We start from the raw sequence: 20,145 nt of genomic DNA on the forward strand, positions 1-20,145 counted from the left end.
CAAGTCCTGGGAGCCAGGCTGGCTTGCTTGCTTGCTTGCTTGCTTTATTTGTTTGTTTGTTTGTTTGTTTATTTGCAAGCAATCATGGATATATATTTAAAAAGTTTCAGGATCTGTGTGCATGGCCAATCAATGCTTTTTTTCCAGTGTTTTTTACTTTTTGTTTTGCAACAGGAGCTTTCCCCCCAACAATTAAGTATAAAATGTGTATTCTAGGTTCAGTACACTTATTTCAGCAACTCATGTCTGTCTGAGCACACTATAGCCATTTTGGATCACGAAAATACGGGAGGTACAGTGGAACCTGGGGCCACTTTATATGGACAGACTGCCTTGGCAAGAATGCAGGCTGAGTGTTTTTGCATAGCATGTGGTGAAGTGCCTGTGTCCTTTTTTTTTTCACTGCACACACATGCAACAACTTTGTACATTTAACACTCTAGTTTTTACCAAAGCGGCAGCAAAATTAATAGTTGCATGGTGAATGGGAATTGGATTGGGTATTGGGTTCCTAGTGGTTAAACCTCTCATTCAGTGAAGTGACCCTGTTTATTGGCATGCCTGGTTGCTAGCTATTTTCTTTAATAAACTCTTTGCTAACATTCAGAGGCAAAAATAATGATGTTTAGATTGATTAGTGGCTGTAGTGTTCGGTTGGTTATGCAATACTTTATGAGATGTTCTCAAATCTCAGATTACTGGAAGTTGTAATGAATGGTCATTGATAGATGGATCGTTGTTTAGTGGTATTCTTGGTTTTTCAGTGTTCTCCACAATCACTGGTAAAGTATTTCATTATGAAGGCTGCTGTTCTTTGGGGATGATGTTTGTGACACTGTAATGGTATGATGTAAATTTTAACTAATAAAAAAGATATACCGGGGAAAAAAAGAAGGCTGCTGTTCTGTCTCTCTTTTTTTTTGAGGTGTATCTGCATTTGTTTCACTTATTGTTAGTTGTCTGTCTGCTGATCTTTGCACATTTCCTTTTAGATGTGCTTCTTTTCGAGGCTGTGGCCTATTATTTAATCAAATTAATACCTTCCCAAAGAACAGTGTTGCATATGCAAAATCCCCCAGAAAAATTGATCTTTTCCTAGACTTCCCAGAATGCTTTTATTTTATAGAGTTTTTCCCCTACCTAAATTCATGACAAGTATGAAATTCTAGGTGATCTTCCCTTCAATATGACAGCAGTATCCCCAGAGCAATGCCTAAAAAACCAAACAGACCTTGGCCTGAGTCAACAACTGTTTCTGCGCCGTGGTTCTCCATAAGATTGTAGTGATATTTGTGTGCCTCTTGCCACATTCCCCAGACCAATTGCATGAAGGGTCTCAAGGCCAGTATCACGGCTTCCTTGTGTCTTGCCTGTATCAATCCTGTATAGTGCCGAGAATGGTGGGCTTCCATGCTCAGTGTTTCCTCATGCCCCAAGCTGAAAAAAATAGCATCTGCCCCCAGCCCTTCCCAGTATCTTATTTCTTTATTTACTATGACAATTACAGGCATGCACGTACGTAAGGGGGGGGGGGTTCTCGGGTTTGAACCCCCCCATTCATGTCTGAAGCTCCGCCCACCCGTTTGTGGGTTTTAAAAACATTTTTAGTGTTTTTCGGTTTTTGGCCTGCAGGGGGCTCATCGTTTGGGCTAGCAGCACCAAACTTTCAGGGATTGTTTGGGGGACTCTCCTGATGATACTACGCCGGTCTGGAGAGGTTTGGTTCAGGGGGTCCAAAGTTATCGACTCCCAAAGGGGGTTCCCCCATCCTCCATTGTTTCCAATGGGAACTAATAGAAGATGGGGACTACACTTTTGAGGGTCCATAACTTTGGACCCCCTGAACCAAACTTCACCAAACCTGGGATGCATTATCAGGAGAGTCTCTTATTGATACCACCCAGGTTTTGTGAAGTTTGGTCCAGGGGGTCCAAAGCTATGGACTTCCAAAGAGAGTGCCCCATCCTCCCATTGTGTTTTCAATGGGGAGCTAATAGAAGATGAAGGCTACATCTTTGATGGTCCATAACTTTGGACATCCTGAACCAAACTTCACAAAACCTGCTGGAGGGATCAAGTAGAGAGTCTCTTCTTGATACTACCTAGAGTTTTTTGTGAAGTTTTGGTCCAGGGGAGTCCAAAGCTATGGACTCCCAAAGGGGGTACCCCCATCCCCCATTGTTTCCAATGGGAGCTTAGAAGATGGGGCTACACTTTTGAGGGTCCATAACTTTGGACCCCCTGAACCAAACTTCACCAAACCTGGGTGGTATCATTAGGAGAGACTCCTAAAAGATACCCTGAGAAGTTTGGTGCTTCACAAGCTTAACAATTGCACCCCTGACAGCAGAGGCACCCCCAAATTTCCCCAGATTCTCCTTGCACTAAAGTCCACCTTGACGGCATGGATTTAAAGAGGGAGAATCCTGAGAGATCCTCAGTTTAGAGAAGAAGAAGAAGAAGGTTTGGATTTATATCCCCCCTTTCTCTCTGTAGGAGACTCAAAGGGGCTTACAATATCCTTGCCCTTGCTCCCATCTACACAACCAAAACACCCTGCTGAGAGTGGAGTGGGGACTGAGAGGAGGCTCCCGAAAAGCTGTGACTAATAAAGGTCCACCCAGTTGGCATGTGTGGGAGTGCACAGGCTAATCTGAATTCCCCAGATAGAAGCCTCCACAAGCTCCAGAGTGGCAGAGCAGGGGAATCCAAACCTGGTTTCCTCCAGATTAGAGATGCACCTGCTCTTAACCACTACAGCCATGCATTGAAAGTGATGCTGTTTCAGGGTGGGGGATAATCCACCCCCCAAGAACAGCATCACTTTCTAATGTTGTTTTAACAGGGACCCCAGATTCTCTCCCTTTAAAAGGTGGATCTAGTTTTAAAACACTACATTAGAGAAGTGATGCTGTTTGGGGGTGGAGTTCCGCTATCACAGCGGCTGTCCTGGGGGGGGGTTAGGGTGCCCTGGGGGAGGCACTTAAAGGCTCAGATTTTGCACCCAGGCTCCATTTTTCCCTCTATGCACTCAGCCCAGAGGGGAGGAGGGCAGGAGGCAGGGCACTTGAGGGGGGAGTCTGTCATCCCCAACCTTGGAGAGCTGCTTTTATAAAAGCTATGAACCAGAGGCGGGGAGCTTGGAGCTGATGGCCATGCCCTGGGGCGGGTGGGGGTGTGGCCCCCCCAACCCCTCCATAAAAAATCTATACCTACGTCCCTGATTACAGGATTGGGAATTCTGCTATTGCCTGTGATTAGTTGGTTAAATATATGTGACAAAGCCCCCTTGATAGTAGAGTGGGGATGTGTAATCAGATGTGTTTTCCGCACTCTAATCTTTTTCTGTCGTCCTGTTCTGTAGTTCTGATAGATCTGAACATTTGCAAAGGAACATTGGATCCTTGTTATCACCCGCTCCATGTATATCACCCCATTCTCACACATAAAGTGGTCTCTCCCTTTCAATGGTCAAAATCACACTCTTCGTAGGAGAAATGTCGTTATCTGTATCTGCCCAGAGAGTGGTGTGTCAGGAGATACATTTCATACTATATAAAATCTACATCTGAATATCAGATGCAGTCTTCCTGCTAGATAAATATGTAAGCTAAATTCTAAGGGGAAGATCCATAACATTAAGGATGCTCTAGGTAATCCCATCCCACAACGAACCTGAGCTGTGGACATTAAAGAAGTAGCGGACAAACCTCCATCCTACTGCCAGGCAGTGTCAAAAGAAAACGATTTTCTGTCATTTCTGGCCCCTGCATTCTTCTCCCTCAGGTCTAGGTTGGCATTATATCACAAGGTTCTTTGTTCTCTAGTAACCGAGAGCTGTTATTCCGGGAAGTAGAAAAGGAAGGGAGCAATGTGGGAGGGGTAATATTCCTTCTCTGGATGTATGGGGAGAGGAGAGTGTTTTTTCCCTGTGTGTTTGGGGAGAAGAGAGAAAGTAGGGGTTTCATCTGAAGTGGGAAAATACTCACGAATAAACTTTCTTCAGGGTTTGAAGAACAACTTCCTGGCTAACATTCCTAGAAACAAAATCTCGCCAGTATCCAACTGTGTGCCCACTCATATGGGCATAGTGAACAACTTGACCTGCATTTGCACAACATCTTTCTTAAGTGCTTTGAGATGTCCTCTTTATGACTGAGCCATGATACCCCAGTGCATCTCAGGCCATTGCTGATCTGTGGAAGAAGCTCCTTTGTTCCTGATTAGTCTTTTCCATTTGCGTCAAGATTTTCATATCCCTTTTTTTGTCAGATTCAACCTGCTGGTGTTTCTTCTTACTCTGAAAAGGCAGGGTCAGGCAAGCAGACTAGATAGGAAGTAATTTATTCCAGTAAAGCTTAATCCTCTAAATACATCAAATGGTTTGGTGAGGGCAGCAATGGGCAATGAATTCTGAAGAGAAATAAAGGCTACTTGCTTCTTTCCGAGTCACTAACGTACAGAAAAGTGTCACTGCAATGCAAATCAGTTAAACCTGCTTTGATTATGGTGATGGAAGGGAAGAAAATCAGACTTGCCATGAATCAGGATCGGGTGGTGAGAGTCCTGTTATTCTCTCACTGAACTAGGAGGGCATCTTCTTGGGTATTTCCCACCATCCATCTGGGAGGCAGGAACTAGACTTGTTCTGCTTTCTGTGTTCTGTGGGAATTACCCAGCAATCTTCAGGTCTTTTCCTGCCTGATAGAGGAGCAGGTGTTCATTGCCTGATCACTGATATCTTAAATTTTATAAATTATTCTTTAACTCCTTTACTCTTTTTATCCCTCCAGTTTACTCTTTCCCTCCATATTCTGGCTTGGTTCCTCCTCTCTAGTTGTCTCATTCCTTCTCCACTGTCCATTTATCTCCCCAACATCATTAGTCTGCCCAGTTTGGGTGACAGGGAGAAGTCAGCTTGTTTGGCAGCTTGGTGAGTTAGCAGGCAAAAATTGGCATGGAAGAGCATGAGGGAGAAGGTATCAAGGCCAAACACAAGAGAGATCAGGAGGCAGAGGCTGGAGCCACTCAACACGACTGTGGGGCAGGCACGTCCTGGCTACGGGATGCTCCAATCCCACGCATGCAAGCAGCAGCACCATCTTTGTATGTTTCAAAGCACACCAAAATTAGTGAGATGCACTTATGAAACAGGCAGTTCCCATTTTGGCTAAGGCTGCGTGGTCTGGTGCCTCTCTGCCCCTCTGCCTCCAAAGGGTCTTCAGAAGTGGAAAGGCTGACTAAAGCTGGCTGACTAAAGCTGCCAGAAAAAAGGAGCACTGTCACCCCCCTTGCATACATAGATAGCAACTCTGACAGTGCTGGGTCTGGGGAAGAGGGGGAGTATCACTGAAGATGAGGAGGAAGGTGCAGAAGCACCTGAACCTGTTACCAGAGCTTTTAATGGCAAGGATTACCAATATCTTTTGCCAAAGACAATGGCAGCTCTTGACCTCAGGCACCCCCAAGCAGGGGAGGAGGGTATTAAGATTGAGCTAAAATTGAAACATATTGAGAAGGGGTAATTTTTACCAGTGGCTCAACCACCTGGAAAGATCTTTCCTTTTCCCCAATGCTTTGAGACCCATTCTTTTCAACTGAATTTAGGGAAAACTGGTGATTTATTTGGTGATCACTGTGATGGATCAACAGCATATTTCTTGAAATCTCTGGAACATTTTCCTAATGTAATGATGAGTGTAGGTGTGTGTTCTAACAAAACTGTTGGACAAGTGCATTCGATGCACATGGAGACCAGAGAGACTAAAGGCTGATTCACTCACTGATCTAATGACTGGATGGCTGCTGTGTATACCTCTATTATTAGAAATGAAGTCAGGTTCACATTGCAAGTGATGACTGCAAAATATTACCTGTTAATCTATAAATGTTTTCCCTTTCTTTTTATCATTATATCTTAGTTGCTGTGAACCTTCTCTATCTCTGCTAAACGTTCTCCTCTTATGCTGTCTTTTTCTCTCTTTCCTGACAGATCAAGTTGTAATCTTTGATCACAGAAGAAATGCTCAGACTTTTAACTCTGTCATTAACTGTGGTCTTTGTTGGTGAGAATAGCAGCGCCCAAGTAATTAAAGCATTTGGGAAAACACTCCAAGAATACTCAGGATGGATGAGGACCATGTGAAATCGTGGAATAATTACTAAAGGTACCTTAGAATAACATGAATAGTTTATGTATGCCTAAATTACATTTCTTTTTGTGTTAGCCCATGGCAGTGGATATAGTCCCAGGAGGCTATAATTCTTAAGATGGCTTATAGAGGAACATTTTTATGCTTGGGTAGTACAAAAAGCATACACAGCATGGTTGTTATGAAGCTGCTGGGGTGCTGATGTTGGATGTGAAACGAACAGGTTCAAATCCCAGTTCAAACAGGAAATTCACTTGATGGCCTTGGGCAAGTCATTTATTTTCATTTGAAAGATATTGAAGAAGACATCTTGAGGATTCAAATAAAATTGTACTATACATGTCACCCTGAACTCTATAGAGCAGTGGTGAAATACAAATGTGATAAGTGAAATAAAGAAAGGTCACATTCCTATATTGTTTATGGCTTTTCCCTTTTAAAATAGTGATAATCAAGAAATTGGGACCTACTTCTGTGTATTTCAAAGGACCAAGCAGGAACTCAAAGATGAATGATCATTCGTTATTGGCACCGATACTTGGCTTCAGTACTGGAGTCCAAAACGAGGCAGGATAAGTTCTTTGCTGTGATTTTGCTCGCCATGCTTTAGCATGTGCCTCCACCATTACCTACAATGAGAATTATCTAACCACTCATCATCTATGTCATAGATGATGACAGTAGCCAATTGACCATGCTGGCAGGGGCTGATGGGAATTGTAGTTCATGAACATCTGGAGTGCCACAGGTTCGCCACCACTGAGAGATATATGGCACATTTCCCAAGTTGGGTATATGTTACTATGAGTGTAAAAAAATGGAGATATAATTATTGCTATCAATTTTCTAAGGGGTGTTAACAATTGGTAGTTTGAACTTGTTCTACCATTGGTCTGACAAGAGTGTTAGCTAAAAGTCTGAAGTAGGTTGAATAAGAAGCAGAAACATTTTGGGCCTTTCCCCCTATCCCTACAAACTGAACATGATCTAAACAGAACGTATGGAAAACAATGCCCTCCCGTTGTCAGAAGCAGAGTTTCTTTTAACCCTGCTTTTTATTTGTTTGGAGAGGTTAGGATATATTGTACCTCCCTTTTTATCTTGCACTTTCCTTCAGAAGGGATTGCTTCTCTATCAGAGTCTCCCTGTTGATGGTGGCACGACCAGTGACTTTCAGGAGTGGCAAACAGGTTTGCTACCACAACAGATGGAGTACCTTGGTTTTCCCATAGGACAGAAGTTCTCAGAGACTAAACTTACAAACATACACATTTTAAAAGCACTAAACATTCTTCCAACAAGTAAATTCACAGTGCAATCACCCTTCTTCAGTTTACTTGAATGGGTATACTTGGCTTGGGACTGTACTGTTAAGGTCCTGGAAGAATACAGCCATATACTAAATTACTCAAGGTAAACCAACCAAGCTTTTGCCTGAATAGCCTAGAATAGCCAGTTTCATTAGTTCTCAGAAGTTCAGTAGAGTCTGCCCTGATTAGTGTTTGAATTGGGAGACCACCAAGGAATACCAGGTTGCCTCGCAGAGGCACACAATGGAAAACCACCTCTGAACATCTCTTACCTTGAAAATTCTATAGGGTTGCCATTAGTCGGTTGGGACTTGATGACCAAATAACTCCCTAAAGAAAGCAGAAGCTGAAATAATGAACTGAAGACTTTTTGGAACTTCCCAATTTCATCATCTGTGTGTGCGTGTATGCGTGCACACATGCTGTTGTGTACCTATATTCACGCATATTGGAAATTTGAGTTTACCACCATTCACCAGTTCCATACTATTTGGTAAAAAGCAACACTTGGTTGTTTTCTGCCTTGATTAGTAGTAGTTTTCAAGGGGCTTTTGAAGTCTTTGTACTTGAGACCCTATTAAGTGAAAATTGGGTACACTCCTAGAGCCTTCTACATCCAAATAATGAAATCTGCCATGGAACTATACCTGGCTGTTTTTGTGGTGAAGGAAAGAGTAGTAACAAAGATCATTACAAGGTCACTACGCTGCCCAACAGTGTTTGATGTCCACTTCAAACACTGGACACCAACCTACATTTGAGAAAATGGGTCTCCTTCTGTTGTGTCCACTAGTTATGTTCCCTCTATACCTTACCTTTTTGCGCTAAATTAAACCTTTTTTAATGATACTTTCACTTGTGTTTGTTCTGTGGTCACTTCACAATGCGTTATGTCTCTTGAATGCCAGGTCTGTTCAGTAAGCTGTTTTTCTTCTTTGCGTTACCAGGTTCTCCTTTGGCACGCAGTCTACAATGATGACTGGGGAGATATCTCTTCTCTTTAATGCGAGTATCCAGATAGCAGAGCCCTGCTGTCCGTGACCAGGATTTCCAAGCACCAACTGAGCAGTCTGGCAACATCCCCCTGCCCTCTCACTTCTAAAATCATCAGTCTGTTAGACCATCCATGTCAGTTTGCTATGACATACATAAACATTGATGAGAGACAGGAGCACTGTCGGGTAATTTTGAGCTGCCAGAATAATCAGCTGTATGCACAACATGGCTTAAAAGATTTCTCAGTTAGCAACATGCATCCACTGAAGAACATAGACACTCGGATTTTTACTGGTGATCTTAATCCTGTAGGGAAAGCAAACAGCAATGCAGAGACACATCTCTATCGGAGTGTAGAGAATCTACACTGGCCCTCCGTGGCTGACTCAAGTTTCCATACCCACTGTGGGAATGTAGACAATGAACTCATTTTCCGTTACAAAGGCACAAAACATTGGTCCAAGTGTTCCATGGAAGGTGCCCTAGCCCTCAGCTCACCTGAATGTTGCCGACGCTTTCCTTCTCCCTCTGAGCAAATACCACCTTCAGCGCAAGACATCGCCCTTTCTCCTTGTGCCAAAGTGCCTCCATGGCTTTTTTCCTCATCCGTGGATGGGGATGCCAAAAGAAACCTAAAGGAAAAACTTAGGCTCCACAGTACTAAAACTGCAGAGATTTGCAAGCCTCTCAAACCTCAAGCTTCCTTGAACGACCTGGTTACAAGGGAGTGTTCAGAATGCCAGGCATGCCAACAATATAAGAATGGCTGTTCAGTTAACTGCTGTACCATATTTGTGCAGCATGCTACCCTCACCCATGGACCATGGATGGCATTGGGGAGGCATCGCCCTTGTTTTTCTCGCAGACTGACCAATCCGGAAGACATCAAACAAGAAGCTCAGAAAAGGCTGCAAATCAGAAGACAAAACAGCTCACCCAATTTAGCTCTTCATTGTGCTAGTGAAGGACAAGAGATGGTCAAATCTCAAACAACCGGATCCCTAAAAGGGTGCGAGGAGGAAGAGGACACCAAAAGGACACCGGAACTGAGCAGAAAAGGATACTGCAAAGAGAGGCTGTACATACCCACTTTTGAGGAGTTCAAGCGGATGAGACTTAAGGAAATGTGTTTGCAAAACAGTAATAATGAAGCTACAAAAGACGTGAAGGAAGGAACCCAAAAACTAGAAGAAAAGAGAAACCAGAATCTTTGTGTAGATGCTCAGCAGAATCTTAGCAAAGAAACGGTTTCAGCCATAGATGATTATGATGACGTGTTCCATGAAAATGTTCAAAATGCTTCTGGCTTAGCTGGCTATCAAGATTCTTCATCCACATGGGACAGGAGCTTCTGCCTGATGAATATGCCGGTGGAGAGAGACCATAACAGTGAGATGCCAAGTTCTGACAGAATCCCAGACCCGATTTGTTCTAGCCCAATTCCAAGACCACCTTTACAGTCTGCTGCTGGTCCTACAGAGGGAGAAAAGGACTTTGCTGAAGGGGACAAGCAGGGGTTGTATGCCAGACAACTAAGTGAAGTACTTCACCATGCTGGGCCATCCCTTGTGTCTGAAACTCAATCTTCTTGCTGCCCACTACTGTTAGAAGCAACAGATATATCTAGCTACGGAGCTAAGCTACAGAAAATGAAGGATGAATTTATAGGTTCTGCACTGGACCTCATCAAGAAGAGGTAACCAATTCTGTCTGAGTTACTGAACAAAATTTTCAGGTGGAGAATTCTTAACAAATGTACTTACAGTTTTTGTTAGCATTAGTAATTTTTAGAATGTTCTGTATCTGAATCTATGTGTTGTAGAAGTGAAGTTGGTCAGTTATACAGGGTGCAAACTGATGCTTCAATGGCTTTCCTTGTTTAGGTTTGTGGAATTTTTCTTCCGTTGAGGCATTGGACTTCTGCAGCCAATGATATGGAGATGGGGCAAATTGCTTTTAAATTAGAGGCAGTGGCCTAGGGACAGGGGGACCCTCTGTCCCTGGGCGCCACTAATCTGGTCATGTGACCCAGGTATAGTTAGACTGAGTTCAAGTATCCACTCTGCCAAAGATGACCATGGGCCAGTCAACTCTCATTCAGTCTGATCTAGTATACCAGTTTGTGGTACGCAAAACATCAGAGGAGGTGAGAACCATGTATTTTTTCCTCAGCTCCTTGGAAGAAGGATGGGGTTAAAAAAGGCAATCAGGGATAGATAGATGCCATTTGTTCATATGAAGTGTGTCTCAAAGAGAGGACTTCCATCTCAAGGTTCTATTGAAATTCTGTGCACACAGAATGCTATAGAGTAGCTCTGTCCTTTATTTTTAACTCTGTAATAATTCACTGTTGTTTACCCAGCTCCTGTATAAATAGGTTTTATTTCTGAGCCTCTGATATGTCATTTTTATTATCATGCAAATGTACAAAGCCTCTCATAAGTTGCTTAGGGATTTCTGACTCAAGCAGAAAGGACATAACTAAAAAGGGACCCTGGTGTGCTACTTATTTCATGTTTGTAAGGAGAATTGCAAGACCACAATATCTAAGGAATTTGAATTCTACAAAAGAGAGAAGGAGGGAAGCCTGAGGCATTACTAAACTGTCTGTGAATGTTCGGTGTTCTTTGGAATCTTGTGTATTAAAATACTTTAAGTTGTCATACAGGAACCAATTTGTTTCATGATCAAAAGGACAACCAGTGTTAAAGCAATACAGGGAAAGTGTGGAATGATGAAGATCTTATTGATGAGTCCAAGTATACCTGATAAGCTCAACCAGTACAGATAATGAAGAGTGGTAATACAGAGTGCCTCAAAAACAACACCCAGTTCAGGGATGGAGAGATGAATGGAGAAGGTTCCATAAGCAGATTAAAAAATGGATGTGGACCAGTGCTGGGATTCAGCCTATTCGCACCTATTCAGTAGAACCGGTAGCTAATTTTTTTGTCTAGTTCAGAGAACTGGTGTAATCCCACCACTGAATCCCTTCGGAACCAGTTGTTGAATTATTTGAATCCTACCACTGATGTGGACCACTATGCTGTGGAGATGAAAACCTGAGTATGAGTGATGGGGACTCCTTTCTTCACTGGGCCAGTGTCAGGCATCCATCAGGACTACACCGAGGGGCGGGGGAGACAGGGGATGAGGGAAAGTTACTTTCGCTTTTGGCTAGTGTAACGAAGTAGCTGTGCCTGGGACTTTATCTCTGTGTTCCTGACCTTGAGCCTGTCTTGCATTCCTTTCCGTGAGCTCTGGGAAGTGAGGGGTGAAGATGTGGAATTGGGAGGGGGAAAGGCAAAGCAGGTTTGATATATACATGGGTTATTCGAAACAGTTTTCAGAACTGACTTCTTGTCTCTTGCCAGAGTCTGAGTTGATCCGTAGAACTGGGGCTTGACAGTCAGGCCCATCCCCAACCAGAAACCAGTTACGATGTCAAAAAACATTAAGACCACAACCTCCCCCCACCACATACTTGTATTTCCTTATGTGTTAATCATGTCAGTCAGAAGTGAAATTGGGCACCACGGTAGCCCAGCTGTTCGTGACCTGAGTAGATGTTTTATTGTTTCTAAGTGTTCTCATCTTGAACTCATCACCCCTGTTTTAATTTCTGCTTGCCTGGCTGCCACATTCCTTTATTTTGTAAAAGAAGATGATATAGAATTGCTAAGGGGCAATGGAAATTACATCATGCGAAGAGATGTCTGGAAGTGATGAGTAAGCCATCATACGATAAATATGGAAATAGGTTTTATTTGCTTGTATGCATAAGCAGATGGATCAGTTCACATGAAAATTACCAATAGTTTCAGGTAACTGACCTGTCACCAGTTGGCTACTTCCATAACTGTTCCTTGGCAATCTGAATAACATTGTGAAAGTTTTGTAATTTCACTGTGGTAGGATTAACCACTTATTATAATGTCGTATCAATTCAGACCCAATTATGGCACAAGTCGAAACAGGAATAAACATGGTATATCACATAGGCCACATTCAGACATCATAAACACAGAGAGGCTTGTCTGTGGCAGGCATAAACCTGGCTTATTGCCAGGAATGCTTAAACTCTCCCTCTTTCTCCCTCTTAAACTCTCCCTCTTTCTCCCTTCCCTTGCTGTGAGAGGCTTCCTGATTTAAAAAGCTTTAAATCAATCTCCATTTTGATTTGATTTGATTTGATTTATTGTATTTATAAACCGCCCTCCCCCGAAGGGCTCAGGATGTTTGCCATAACATCCAACTGTGGGCAGTGGGACAAATTGAGTATTTTGTTTACCAGCAAGCCTGGGATTAGATCCAACAATTGTTTGATCCAGCTGGAAACATCCCACCCCCCAGAACTTTCGGTTCCCTCTATAGACCCCCATTTGAGAATCCCATTCCCTGGAGCAGCGTTTCAGGGAGCTCAGCTGGCTGCGTAGGGTGGAGTGGGGTTTGTTATGTCAGTGGAGTTCTGCTGACAGTACTTTAGATCGACTGCCAGGATTTTAAACCAGTATTAAGCCATCTTTTAACATTCCACTTCATGTGTGGGAACTCCAGTTTAAATTCACATTTGAACGTCACAGCAAACAGGAGTTTGACTGATAGTTTTTGGAGCCTGGAGGTCTTTAGTAGAACTCCATGAGAAGAGGAGGGTATGTGAAGCCATAACAAAAAGTCAGGTTTGTGCCCCTTACGAAAAAAACCTCTTTCTTTGTTCCTGATATCTGAATGCCACCTGACCAACCTGCCTTCAGAGCACATATGATTTGGATAAGTGAGCCAAACCCACAAGGGGAATGCAAATGTATACATTTTCCAGTGAGTTAGGACAGTTACTGTGATATTCATGCTTATTATACTTCTTGCCGGGTTCTTCAGGCATGATTTTTGTTTCTCATTAGCCAACTGGAAATATTACTTCTACAGAACTATTTTAATCCTTTTTTCAGCCAAAGGGCATAATAAATTCATATTGTGGAAAGTTTCTGCATGGCAGTATCCATCATTCTAATACTCCCCCCTCATACTTGATCTTAGAATGCCTAATATATTTCAGAAAAAAATCTGTTGAATCTTATATGTGTGTTTTAGTGTATGAAGTTAATTGTGTATCTTCAGAATAACAACAGCACAACCCCTGATCCACAGTCCTTTGAGTATTAGAGAGACTACAGATCTGTAATCACCATGATTTATGTGAAATGCATATGTATTGCTGTTTGCTATTTTGATTTATAGCAAGAAATATTCTCTAATAAAATTATGTACGTTTCTGGATCCCGCACATCACTGGATGTTGTGCTCTTGTAATGAATACGGTAGGACAATATTGAGAAAGGGATGGATCCTACATGAGTTAAAAAAAACCCAGTACAATGCTCTAGATAATTGTCCTTCATTCAGCTCATCCTTCAAAATATAACATTTTTTATTTTCATACACTACATAAAGCATTGCTGGTAATTGAAGAGATGTTGCATGCGGTAATGTATGAAGGACCCCCACAGGGAGTAGTCAGACAATACTTTGTTTTATGAATTCAAGGTTGAATGTTAGGCCATTGTCTGAAACATTATATAAAAGAGAGAATTTTAGGATTCTTTATTCTTTGTATGATTAACAAGAATGTTCCCAAATTGCAAACTCTTCCCTGTCAGAATCCCATGTTACAAGTGAGAAAAGTGTACTATTTCTATGTCGTTAAGATCTGCAAAGGCATTCACAAATGCCTGCAAAGCATACTGAACACTTAAAATGCACTAAGTAGCAGGATAGTATGGTTATTTCTGCCTTTTAAAAAATCCTGTGGGTGGTAACTACTCAGTGTGAGTTTTACCCTTTCTCTTCCCTAGTCCTGGACATAATATGTCCTTATCATTTAAGGAGGAGCGGTTACACATAAGACTGGATCTTGCAGAGCATTTACAGAAGGCAGGCAATTTTGTATGATTCCTCCCTACAGCTGCAGACCTCATGCTGTTCCTGGGGATTTCTCATCTCTCAAGAGCAGAATATTAGGGGGCATTTAATATTGCATTGGGGGGAGGCGCACTCTACTGACAGAAACTCTTCCATAAATGGAAATTTTCTGCAGAATGCATACTGTGGTTTCTGATAATCTAAGGAAATCTCTCTTTCTCTTCCTTGGATTTTTGCATTTTTTGTGATGACAGAGGAAAAAAGTGAAAAGGAAATAGTTAAGAATGAAAAGAGTAAAAAAAAGTCCCAGTTTAAAACGTATGTAAATTTTTATATTAAAATGTTGCTGTACTCCATTTTCAAGGGCTTCTTTAAAATTGTGTTTTTTCCTTGCTACCTATGGACTGGGCTCTAGACTGTGGTTGACATAATCTATGAATGTAAGAAATGGGCGTACCCCTGTTCAGACTATTGGTCCATCTAGTTATGTATCATCTGCATTGAGTTTTCCAAGGTGTCTGGCAGAGCAAGGTCTTTTCCATCACCCTTTAACTGAGGGTACTGAGTACTGGTTCTGTAACTTTCTGAATGCTAACAGTATGATCCAGCCCCAACCTTCAGTCCCTCCTCAGAAACATTAACTGAGTCTTGTCTCTTTCCATGCAGTTGCAATGCTGAAACTGCCACAGATTCTCCATCCAAAGGACCGAGTGAACTTGAGAAGGCTGGTCTCACTTTTCTAGAAGACCATCATCAACCCACAGTGAGTTTCATACCTTGGGGCAGAGAAGAGTTTTGCAGCTGTTGATCCAGGAACTTTACTTACCCTTGCAGTGGGTTGCAGTTCTCAACCATTCTATATTCCCGTCTATAATCCTCTATGCTGTGGCCCTCCTCCCCACTCCATCCATTCCATCTTAGTCTGCTGACCCCATTTCTCTTTCCCTGATTCTGAAGAACCTGAGGCTCATCTCCTTTATTGCAGATATCCTTATCAAGGTTGTTGGGACTAAATCCCGTTGAGCAAAGTAGGGCTTAGTTTGTACCATTATTCCATGCATTTCCATTTTGTTCCATTCATTTCAACAGATCATAGTCACAACTAACTTTAAACATCAGGTCCACTAAATATAAGTTGGTTTGAAACTGGTTTTATTGCCAGGGCTCTTCCCCCCTGTCGCCCAAACTGTAAGTTGTATTCTTTTATCAGGATGCTGGAAGTTGTCTGATAAGCTACCCCTCAGCCCTTCACAAAATTTCAGCTGCTCTTCTTGTTTGGTTGGGAGCTATGCTAGTTAAACAGATTTGAAAGAAACTTACAGTGCAATCCTAGGCAGAGTTATAAGGCCACTGAGTTCCCATTGATCTCTGCCTAGATTCATAGACATTACACTTAGCCTTCAGAAAGTACCAGGGTAGAAGGAGAAATCCTGATTTCCACATGACTATGTTTAATTCTTCATCCCACTTGTACATCCCTGTAAAACTAGGGTGTTCCTGGCTAGGTTCCCCCAGATTCCTTTTCAGCTTGCATGCTTGCAATCATCCGCACACATATTTCTCAAACATTTGTATTTAGTTTAACTGCTCTTGTTTTGCCTCCTTGCTTTAATGATTATGCCCTCACCACAGAAATGACTCCAGAGACAAAGTGGGCTGGGGCGGGGAGGAGTGTTGCATGTTGGTAGAGAGTTATGACAGATTTGGCTGAGAATATTGAGTGCTCCCTATTTTGTTGAGTAAAACACACACACAAACATACGCCCCTTCGGTTTTCTTACCAGAACTCCAGCCCCAACTGCCGCAGATCCAGTTCTGATATTTCCCATGAAACCCCAGACTGTGCAAAAACTCAGCGGGAGTGTCGATTGCGGCCTCATTTCAGCGATCCAATGCCGACGGATGCTGTGAAGAGGAAACAGCTGGAGCTGAAGATAGCTGCGGCAGCGCGGCACCATGCTCAAAAACGCCGACAAGAGAGAGAGCGCAGTATGATCGCTACTTACTCTTTGAATTGTACCAATATTTGTGTGTCCTTGTTGGTCTTAGTTATAAGTTTCAGAAGTCAGGACTGCAGAAAAACATATCTTGGAGTATGTCTTGAAACCAGTAGCAGTCTTTTATGACAGGGGCTGTATGGAGGAGAGGGGACACAGCAGCTGCCCGTTTGTGCTTGATTGCTCCTACACTGTTAAGTTAATGACATCCAAGATTCTGGTGGGCCCAAATCTGGCAAGTTATGAGGCTGCTCTGATGCACACATATTTGCTCCTGGCAAAAGGAGCTATGAGAAAATGCAACTTAGGGCAGCGCCATCACATCTTCATGTGCCACGCTCAGGACTGGTGCAGAGAGCACTTTGCTGATGGCTTCTTGAATAATATAGTGAGAGGTGAGCAAGACCCAAAACCATTGGCAAATGTGTTCAGCAGATTGAGTCAGCAGATGCTTCTTGCCTGTTGTTTCCATGGATTCTTAAGGGAGGGGGGAAGACGGGACATTCAAACTCCACCTAAACCTAATTGCAGGTTCCATTTGTAGCTGTGGAACTAATGAGATAGGTGACGCTCAAAGGAGGAGTTGGCTTTTGGTGGTTCATGTTGTCTAGACCTGCCCAAGTGACAGTGCTGGAGAAGGCCTAGACAGCAACCCTGGAGATGCATTGCCATGAAATTACATTTTTTTGAAATTGGATTTGATACCCTGCCCTCTCCACCCTAGGCCAGACTCAAGGCGGCTTACAATGCAGTTTCCAAGACATCAATTACAAAGCAAATTACAAAAATGACATATCATTTAAAAGTTAAAAATAGAACATATCAACAATTTATGAAAGCAACAGCTAAAATAAATATCCAAAGGACTCTCAGGTAGCCTAAATTCTAATTTCCCAGATTTAAACCCCATCCCATTATACATTCAGTTGTAACTGGGGTAGATGGGGGTGAGAGACAAAAACTCAGGGGGCCAGCAGGATGTATTGAACCCATGGCTGTCTCAGTCGAAGGCCGGTGGAACATTTCAGTCTTGCAGGCGCTGCTCTATAGATGGGCCCTGACATCGGCTGGTAAGGAGTTCCACCAGGTTCAGGGCAGGGCCAACAAAGCTCTGATGCTGGTTGAGGCTAGCTGAATGTCCTTGGGGCCAGGGACCACCAGAGGAATGGGGTGCCCTTCATGGGCAGTATGGGGAGATGTGGTCACCAAGATATGAAGGCCCCAGGCCACTCAAGGTCTTAAAGGTTAACACCAAAACCTTGAAGACGATCCAGAATTCAATTAGTAGCCAGTGTAACCGGCACTCCTCTACATTTAACCTAATACTCGGGAGCTAAAGAGGTGAGGCATTTCCTTGTATGGAAATAAAGACAGGAAATTCTTCATATTAATGTTATTATCTTCTTACAGTGTGGAATATAGTGTTAGAATGTCACAGGCTTAAACCTGCTGTTTGGAAAAGGGTCAAATATTTTATAGCATACTGCCTGCCTATCAGGAAAAACAACTAATCTTTCATTGAGCAAGAGGTGAGGTGGAGCATATTTGGCTTTTGTGGATTTTCCAGGCTGTGTGGCCGTGATCTGGTAGTTTTTGCTCCTAATGTTTTGCCTGCATCTATGGCTGGCATCTTCAGAGGCATGTCATAGTAAGATTTTTTTTCTCTTTGTGCCATGTAGAGGAAAACATCTTCCTCTGGTATCCCTCTGAAGATGCCAGCCATAGATACAGGTGTAATGGTAGAAGTAAAAACTGCCAGATCACAGCCACACAGCCGGAAAACCCACAACAGCCAGTTGATTCCGGCCATGAATGTCTTTGACAATACAATATTGCTTCTTCCATACGTTCCTGCCTAAGAATTAAAATCACAGAAAGAGGTTCTCCTGACTGCCCATCAGTCAGAGCAGCTCATCTAGAGGGTATATGAGGGGTGACTTTCTCAGTGGCAGCCCCACAGTTTTGAACAAACTTCCTAGCAAGGTGCACCTGGCCTCCTCACGATCGATATTTAGGAGGCAGTTGAACACATTTGTATTTAGTTCCACTTTGGATGAGTTTGCTGGCAGTCCTAAAGTGTGATTTTAAAAATATTTTTACGTGTTTCATGTACATATTAAAACTGCTTTGAGTTCTGTAAAATAGAAAAGCTGCTAATGTTAGAAAGAAAGAAAGAAAGAAAGAAAGAAAGAAAGAAAGAAAGAAAGAAAGAAAGAAAGAAAGAAAGAACAAGGTGCTTTTCTCTTAGTACAGTACAGCAAACTACTGCTAGAAAATGATGTTGACATATCTGTTTCTGCTTTGACCCAGCAAGGACAAAAGCAAACATCAACCACGGCAGCAGCTTTGATGAGAACCATGGTGTTCCAGGTGGCTCTCTTCATCCCAAGCACCGTTGGAGCAATGTCAGCAGTCTCAGCGCCGACAGCGGCATTGTGGGCGGGAACGAGGAGAGGGACAATGCGGACACCAGCAGTGGAGGGGCGCCAAGGATGAGATCAGCTGAGATGGAGAGGGCAGACAGCGGCATCAGCCAAGTGCTGACTAGGAAGTGGAGGAGAAGCCGAGCTTCTGACATGTTGACTTCCCTACAAGCGTGGGAAGCCCACCAGCCGTGCACTGACTGTGGGGGGAGAGATTTCCCAGTGGAAACAGATGTTCAGAACCAGAACAAGAGGCGGGCTAACCTCTGTGAGAAATGCCTGAAATGCCGAACAGAGCGGAAAGAGTCAGTGCTAGAATTTGTCAATACTGAAGCCAGTTATGGGGAGGATCTGCGCATCATCAAAGAGGAGTTCTACCTCCCCATGCAAGCAGCTGGCCTCCTAACCCAGGACCAGCTGTTGGTGGTGTTTAGCAACATACAGGAGTTGATTGACCTCAATGAAAACTTTCTGGAGTACCTTCAGGAAGAAATTGACCAAGCCTTTGAACAGGTAGAGTATGTGGCCTCCCATTTCCTTCCCCCTTTCTCTTGTGTGCTTTATCAAGGACTCTGAATTGTGCCTGGAAAATTGGGCACAAGGGTGATACAGCTTCTATATCTGGCCCCCAACAGTGCTGTGGCTTTCACCTCTTGGCCAGTTAAAGTTTCCGCACCATTTTCAAAGGTAGAGTTGTGCTTCTGTTATGGTGTCATTATGGAATTGTGCCAGCATTGCCATTTGTGAACTTGTGAACTCACCTTATCCTGATCATCACACTAGCAAGATCAGTATTGTCTGCTCTGACTGGCAGCAGCACTCCAGAATCTCAGGCAAAGGACTTCCACATCACTTCCTACCTGTTCTTTTAAACTGGAAATGCCGGGGACTGAACCTGGAACCTTCTGTATATAAAGCAGATGCTCCCAGTGGCGTTGTTGCTGTGGCATGGTTGTAACACTAATTGGAAAGGCACCATGTCTAATGACTAGACCAGTGGTTCTCAACCTTCCTAATGCCACGACCCTGTAATACAGTTCCTCATGTTGTGGTGACCCCCAACCCTAACATTTATCCATTTTACAGATGGAGAACACTGATGCAGAGAGTCTTAGGCAACCCCTGTGAAAGGGTCGTTCGACCCCCCAAAGGGGTCCCGACCCCCAGGTTGAGAACCACTGGACTAGAGAAAGGAATTGAGAGTCCAGGCTTGCACTGTGTCCTCTGAATGTCCTTCTGAAAGTCTCCCTAGCTACCATTACTCAGGATCCCATGCCAGCATTTTCCTCCCATTTCAACCATGTAAAGAAATCAAGTAGATTTTGCACATATGTGTGTGGTCTAGAAA

The 20,145-nt window shown here is 43.1% G+C and overlaps 1 protein-coding gene across 1 annotated transcript in view; it reads left to right on the forward strand.

Annotated features, from left to right (window-relative positions):
* The window catches only part of LOC125426245, a 72,158-nt gene extending 52,785 nt beyond the window's left edge, over window positions 1–19,373 (forward strand). The window contains exons 3-7 of the mRNA XM_048484506.1: window positions 5,993–6,167; window positions 8,410–10,154; window positions 15,044–15,140; window positions 16,162–16,366; window positions 18,685–19,373. Of these exons, the coding sequence (XP_048340463.1) occupies window positions 8,602–10,154; window positions 15,044–15,140; window positions 16,162–16,366; window positions 18,685–19,373 (2,544 nt within the window). The 5' untranslated portion in view covers window positions 5,993–6,167; window positions 8,410–8,601. The remainder of the gene's footprint in view (window positions 1–5,992; window positions 6,168–8,409; window positions 10,155–15,043; window positions 15,141–16,161; window positions 16,367–18,684) is intronic.
* The last annotated feature ends 772 nt before the right edge of the window (window positions 19,374–20,145 follow it).

The sequence above is a fragment of the Sphaerodactylus townsendi genome, linkage group LG02 (assembly GCF_021028975.2).
Source record: "Sphaerodactylus townsendi isolate TG3544 linkage group LG02, MPM_Stown_v2.3, whole genome shotgun sequence".
In the NCBI taxonomy this organism is placed as follows: domain Eukaryota; kingdom Metazoa; phylum Chordata; class Lepidosauria; order Squamata; family Sphaerodactylidae; genus Sphaerodactylus; species Sphaerodactylus townsendi.